This window comes from Cibotium barometz, chromosome 30, assembly GCF_041138505.1.
Source record: "Cibotium barometz isolate CiBa-2024 chromosome 30, ASM4113850v1, whole genome shotgun sequence".
In the NCBI taxonomy this organism is placed as follows: Eukaryota; Viridiplantae; Streptophyta; class Polypodiopsida; order Cyatheales; family Cibotiaceae; genus Cibotium; species Cibotium barometz.
Window position 1 is genome coordinate 12,037,384 of NC_141075.1, and position 7,735 is coordinate 12,045,118.

Genomic DNA, 7,735 nt, shown 5'->3' on the forward strand with positions numbered 1-7,735 from the left:
TTGGTTCCCAAAGAAAAGGAGATTTGCAATTATTGGATATTAGATTATAGTTTTTGGTGCCCAAATTTGCATATGATGTTTCATTAGAAAACCTTAAAGTGAAACTCCTTGGCTAACTAGGAGACATTGGCTATTCTTCTTGAAAAAATGTATGTTTTCAGGCTAAACCCAAGGGCGCCCACTAAACGAAACTAGATAACCTCATCTTGCAACCACCCTTAGTTATGACCTTTCATATAGCTACGGTACCTCTTGGTTTGTGTCATAGACTCTTATTATTTTTTAATCATGGGCCAATTAATAGATCTTTCATGCCTTCACCAAAAGAACCAAAAGCATACAAGTGACAGAGCAAAGGATGCTGCAACCATGCAAATGGCTACCAATAAGCTAATATGACATTACAAGATTTTTTCCAATGAGAAGACATGCAACGAACCACGACGACCCAGTACCAAAAATCGATGCCTACCAGAGCTTCACAAGGATACACACATGAAGGCAAATCGGGAGCTCTACAATGTTCTTGAATTTCGAATTATGGGCATGTAAACTTGAATTCCCATGTATAATTTATTCTTCTAGGAGCTCTACAATGTTCTTGAATTCCCAATTATGGGCATGTAAACTTTAATTACAAATGGCCATGCACAGTTTACTCTTCCAGGACTATGTGGTGCGGTTTTCCACTCGAGTCTTAATAAGCATGTCTTGGTAGCTAACGCATATAGGCCTAGTCAAAATGCTACCATTTACAGTAGCAAAGGTGCTATCTCTTCTTAGCTTTCCTCTATTTTTCCACCATTTCATCCATATTACTCTTTCCACTTCCTCTATTTCTTTTCTTGACTTTGCAAGACCTTACCGTAGTGAAAACTTCTTCCTTACCTTCTATAACTAGTAACTACTCTAATTCTCATCCCTTGGAAGACAAGTTTTCTTTCCTATTTTGACCATGTAAGGACTCTCTATTCCTTCCAATATTCTTCAAAAACTCACTATGTCAAGAAATAAGTTTTAGGGTAACTTTGTGAATATAACAATTTTTCACAACAAACAAACCTCTTTATTCACCCGAAGAATATTTAGATGAAGATAAAAATGGTATGAGTGCATTATAAATGAGACATGGCATTTTTCAATAAACTTGGATATTGTTCTAAAAAATGGAATCTAATATGGTTACACTCCTTTGTTAAGAGAAATTTATGTTTTTTAGTCAAAAGATCAAGCATGCCATAAATGATTAAGACCTACGGTGGTAAGCCTTCCATTTTCAATTTTACTTTTCTAGGGTAGTTTGTGGTAACTTAATGAAAAGATTTGTGGATCTTTTAGTATCATGATGCATGAAAGTTATCATGCTAGCTCAACATCTAATATATGAAAGGAGGAAAGATTGTTTGAAGTTTTCTATATTCAAATGTATAATAAGACTATTGTAAATTTTTATGAAGTTCAAAAGATTATGAGTCAAAGTCTTAAACTTTTGATTGACAGTGATGAATCGAAGAAAAAATTCATGATGTTTAAACATCAAGTTGCATTTGAATAATAGGCTAGCATGAGCTTCATAGACATCATTATCATCATAGCTAGTAGCCATGAAATGTAGAGATAATTGTATCCAAATCTAATTTATGCATATCTCAAATTGCTCTTATGCAATGTTATTGTATTGAAATGTGTGAAAGAGGGTTTAATAGTTGTTGAACCAAAATCAAGGCAAAGTGGCAAAATAGAATGGAAGTGACTAGCTTAGATGCATTCATGAGTAAGATTGCCTTGGAGGGGCTAGTTGAAATATATATTTCAAGGAGGCTACTAATTTCTTGCACAATAAAGGCATCTATTCTTTTTCTTTAAGAATTAACCCATTGGCTTGGCAAAGATGTAGTTTTTCTTTGTATTCTTCATTAACAATAGTGAGAATTTCCCCAATAGTATATTAGTGGATAGGTTTATTCACGATTCGAGATACAGGCCCACACTTTGAAGTTGGCAAGGTGCATCTCCCCGAGAGTCTAGACGGTACCCCTACACCCATGTTGATTCAAAATACAGAGTGCACCACTGCACATCCCGTGAAATATAGGGCCAGGTCGCATTATGTCCTCTTAACTGCCCATAGAGAAGGTATCGATGGATTTGGCAGGGCGGCTGAAGGTCGCATTTGTTTTCCTGCCATCTTGCCATCATGTTGTGGGATGGGCAGGATCCTGCTCGAATAAGTCCTCCGATTTTCGACGGGCCCTTCTAGCTGGATCCATCTCAAATGCATTTTCCACTTTCCCCAAGCCTTTAAAACGTGGACTATCTTCTCACACGTCACTCTTCTCACACGTCACTCTTCAAACGCAGGCTGAGAAGAGTCTTGAGGTAAAAAAAAATCTGTTCGCTCTCTCTCTCTCTCTCTCTCTCCCTCTCTCCCTCTCACGAATCAGGCTGAGAGTCTTGAGGTAACGAGAAAAATCTGTTCTCTCTCTCTCTCTCTCTCTCTCTCTCTCTCTCTTTCTCTCTGTACACACACACACAAGCTTTTTTACTAACAGTGGTCTCTCTCTTCAATAGATTGCATCTATGTGTATGTAAACAGTCTAGCCACAGAGGAACTCCAATCTAATCTCATATTTCTCAGTCCAGCCTCATATATTGACTCTAAAACATTTCTTTTATTTGTGCAGGTTTCAAATCTATTCTCCAACTTTAAAGATTACAAGAGGCTTCTTTCTGCAGGTTAAAATTTACATTCTTTATAAGTTTCTCAATTGCTGATTTTTTTCTTCTCTTTTTGTTCCGAGTTAGCATGTGGATGTTTATGTGTGCCAATTTTAATACAGGTTTAATGGAAAACATATGCACTCCAGATTTAAATATGCTGTGGGAAGAAGAATATGTTCCTTCCACACAAATGTCTGAGCACTCTAATGATTCTTCCTTCTTTCAGTCTATTAGCAAGAATGCTCATGATAGTATGCATATGTCTCCAAAACCTTCTAAACCATTGTCCTCTAAGTGCATGCCAAGAGTAGTTCGAACCCCATTAGAAAGCACCACCAATTGCATGAAAAATGAGCCTAGTTTAAGAGGCAAAACCCCCAAGGTAGGGAGGAAAAGAACCAAGGTATCAAGTTCTTCAGCAGTGGCTAGAAAATCAACAAAACCGACCAATGAAATAGCTTGCAAGCGAGACCAAATGCAGTCTACTCCGCATCCACACTCAGAAGCTATTGATTTCCAGCAGACAACACCTTCAAAAGATCAACCTATTGCACCACAAAAATTATTTTTCCGGGGTGGGAATTGGTCACTCAAGGAAACCATCACATTAATGGATGCACGTGCAAAACTTATAGAAGATATGAAAGATGGGAATCTTGCTGCCACATTGAAAACACAAGATGAACAATGGGAGTTCATATCACGGTATTGTGTGCAACATGGAGCACTACGCTCGGCTGATCAATGTTTGTTTCGTTGGGATCGAATAAGTTCAGCCTTCAAGAAGATTAATGACTATGAGCGGCATATTCCATCCGGTTGCGATGGGTATTGGACAATGAATCCAAATAAAAGACAAGAGTTCAAACTCCCTCGTAACTTTACCGAAGATGTCTACACAGCAATGCTAAATCGCATGGGCAATGAAAGGTCAATAAATCCGAGAAACATAGTCTATGATACCTCAACTGATTTGTTGGGTAAGTAATTATCTACTTTACACTAAAAGCAAATGTGAATGTGCATTCAAAGCTAAAATTTTTGTACTAATGATTTTTGCTCTACATGAAATTTGTAGGAGATGGATCGTCTTCACCGAACAAAGCCACAAATGCAAGCAAGAAGGAAGATGAACATGCTATGGAAGAAGAAGGCTCTACCGGAAAGAAGCGAAAGAGAGGAGAGATGTCCGTGCTAAAGAGGGAGTTGGAAGGCATGACAAGGCAGCTTCTTGCTTTCATGGAAGCACTAGATGCAAAAAGAGTAAAGAATGATGATGACATAATGGAGTTGACAAAAGCAGAGTTTGAACAGATCATGGCTCTCAACCGCAAGCGTGTGGCTTTAGAAGAAGAGTCTAATCAATCCTTGAAGCAAATTGCTAATGCTTTTCAATGCTTCGCTCTACAAGTATCATCCTCAAGCATGGCTGGCAATCAAATGTAGTAGCGATCTCTCCTAGACATGGCATATTTTTGGTACATTTTGTAGCTGAAATTACAAACAGTCTATATGTGCAAATCGACATATGGCCTTGAGCTTGTAATATTTTGAACTATATAGGCAATCATCCAAGTAGCCATGTTTTGGTTTCAAACAATTTGTATCTACATATCTAAGGCTTAATGACTAATTTTCAATATTTAAACTATATATGCAGTGTATGTGCTTTCTATTTGCTGGTTTAGTTTATGCTGCATACACTTGTACCTTCTTGTTTATATCTTGTATGCTTTCTTTTGATTCCCTTTAAATGAAAGCGCAAATGATGATCAGCTCTAGCTCTCAAAAGCCCTACATCTAGAAGGGGCTCCTACAGCTGATCCACCCCCTACATAGTGCTGATTATATATATGCTGATCCGCTGAGCATATTGCACGCTTATCCCATTGATGCAGCTGTTGTTGCTGATAACTACTACGATGCAGATTATCCCAACAAAAATGTTGTTGATCATACTGAGTATCATGCTGAGGCAGAAAAATTAAGGGAGGAGAGGCTGTCAGGATGAGAGGAGTAGATATGATCTGTAGAAGCTGCCTGAGAGGCTCCACGCTGCTGATTTTCCTTAGTAGTGCCATATAGCTAGCAGGGTAGGTGACTGGCTTCTCCTCCTCTCCCCACCGCCATATAGACATGCCTAATGCTGCACTGAGAAACAGACTTTAGCTGTGCTAGGTTCCTTTCTCAATGGGCTGCTGGAGCACCAACTTTGTTTTGTTCTCAGTTGTGGGCTTGCTCTCAGTAGTAGCAGGAGTGCAAGGGCAGAACGGGACCCCTTCTACTAAGCCTTTCCCTGCCTTCTTCATCGTTGGGGACTCCCTCGTAGATGTTGGCAACAACAACTAAGGCACACACTTGTCGTACATACGCACAAGGGTGCTGCCAACGAGCACATCCGATGCAAGCCTTCTTCCTTCTCTGCTGGGTCGCCATAGGCCTAAAGGGCCATCATAACATAAAAGTCAGCTCATTTTCACACATGCATTCATCTGGCAGCTGTCTGTACAACCCTCCTTGTGGCATCCGCCTGTACAGGTATAGGGCCTTCTTCCCTTGTCCTTGCTTTCATGCGTTGAGAGCATGGCTGTCCATGACATGATGTTGGACTGAGACAACCCGATAACCACCTTGTCCTGGTCCCGAAACACTCCTGGACTTGAGCATTTTAAGTTATGAGGGCTGATCCAGCAGCCTCTGACTCAACCTCTTTGGCAATATGAGCATGAATTTCTCGGCCTCAGCAAATGGTTCTTATGGTACCACATGCTCTTAAGCCACAGCTCAATGTGACATCATCTGGACACACTTCTTCTAATTGCCCCTGTCTGCAGCCCGGGCCAACCAGCTCCCCTTTGGGATTGATTTCCCCAAAGGACCAACTGGGATATTCTGCAATGGCAAGACGGTCCTGCTGGTCTGAGTGATTTCCCCAAAGGACCAACTAATTCTCGTGTGTTGCAATAACGAACCTGCTGGTCTGAGTGAGACTATGTTCTCGAGCTATTTCTGTGCACGTACAAGCGTTTGCCTCCACGCTATGGATGACCTTATCTGCGTAAAATGCTTGTTGCATAATCGGCAGTGGGCAACCTGCTCAAGCGCTTCATCCCCAGGGAGAGCATTTTTTGTTTAATAATCCTTAATGCTAAATCTTGCTGCAAATTGTCTAATAATGCTCTATCTGATAGCATTCCGGCAAGGTTCGCAGAACTCAACCGACTGTAAGGTCTGAATCTGGGTCACAACAATCTCAGTGGTAGAATCCCCTCAGAGGTGGGCAGGATTATTAGCCTGGTCAAGCTGAACTTTACCCACAATCACCTCTTTGGGCCACTTCCCGATGCCCTTGGAAACTTAACTAGCTTGAAAAGGGATGAGGGCCAAGGGTCTTTCTCAGTCTGATGAGGACCAAGGGCCCAAGGGTCTTTTTGAGTATTGTGTGCAACTTGTGATGAGGGCCAAGGGTCTTTTTGAGTATGATGCTGACTGCTCTGTTAGGCTTGACAAAGGTAGTCAAGCATTATGTGTTGTCTACCACACATGGAGCATATGATGGCCTTGTTGTGGGCATGATCTGATATGGCTCGCAATGATATGGTTAGCAATGGCAGAAAGAAATGAGAGATCGGTTGTTAATAAATGACAGATCAGTTATCCGATTAATAGGGCCCGCTTGGGTAACTAGTCAAGAACCCAAGAAAAAGAAAACTAAATTTCACAAACAATAGACATTTCCCAAAGCCACATGGTTTCTTTGTTGGGATGAAGAATCCTCCAAGTGTGGAATAGACATAGAAACACGTCAGAAAATCATGAGAATCCTACTTGTTACACCTGAAATTTAGTTACAAATCTGTGCCAGCAAAAGTTGTGGATATGTGAACTCATCAGAGTTTGGGATAGTTTTTCAGCTCAAATAAGTGACTAGTCTCCTCAAAAAACTTACATGTATACATGCATGATGCTCGAAAATAAATACATTGCACTTGAAGCATCACTAAACATGGACCATCGTAATCTACAGCCTTTGTAGCTTCAAAAGGGATGCACAAACTTTGCTAAGGAATCTCTCATGGTTTCTACATCTTTCAATGGTTCATCTATTGTTAGTTCAGGTGTTGTCAACTCATCCATCTCATCCATCAGCATATCACATTCATCAAGTCCTCCAGATGTCTCTTCCATTTCCTCAGCATAATCCAAACACATGTTGTGTAACATGCATGATACAATGATGGCCCTTGACAAGTAATACGGATATGGCTTGCTCACTTTGCCATGCAAATATCTCCTTTTCATTTTAAGGTAGCCAAATGCACGTTCTGCCATAATTCTCGTCGATGAAAGCTTATAATTGAAAAGCTTTTCAGTTGGAGTTGAGGGAGTTCTGTAAGGTCTCATCAACCACGGAAGCAATGGATAGCCACCATCGACAACAATGTACTCTCTTATGGAGAAAGAACCCTGCACATACTTTGGACCACACAAAATACGACCACTGTTGGCACAAGAGTAGAATGCAGAGTTCTTCAACAACCTAGTGTCATTCACAGATCCTGGATATCCAGCAAAAACATCTAGGTAGCGCATCTCACTATCAACAACAGCTTGAACAAGCATTGAGTAATTCTTGTTCCGATCATACCAATCCAAGGCCAGCTCACCTTGTGGTCTCTCCATTACAATGTGTGTGGCATCCATAGCTCCACATACATTGGGCAAGCCTTGCTTATCAAAGAAGCCTGCCTTAATCTTCTCCATCTCACTTGCTGTTTTTGGCCAGCAAATAAACTGTCTTTGGTGCACTAGCAAGGACTTGACAAACTTATTAATAGTTTCCACAGCCGTGGACTTTCCAACACCAAAAAGCTCACTTATGGCCAGCATGGATGCCCCTGTTGCAAGCCGAAATACTCCCATCGCAACCTATTTTTCAACAGAGAGTACTCTTCCTTTGATACGTGCAAATGGCTTTGGTATATTCCCTTGTTGTAATTGTTCTCTCAAAAGG

General features: G+C 40.6%; 1 protein-coding gene across 1 annotated transcript; it reads left to right on the forward strand.

Moving 5' to 3' along the window:
- The first annotated feature begins 2,142 nt into the window (after positions 1–2,142).
- On the forward strand, positions 2,143–5,070 carry LOC147621165 (uncharacterized). The gene is made up of 4 exons (XM_086823747.1): positions 2,143–2,379; positions 2,685–2,736; positions 3,800–4,131; positions 4,900–5,070. The coding sequence occupies exons 1-4, from the start codon at positions 2,143–2,145 to the stop codon at positions 5,068–5,070; spliced, it is 792 nt and encodes a 263-aa protein (XP_086679873.1).
- The last annotated feature ends 2,665 nt before the right edge of the window (positions 5,071–7,735 follow it).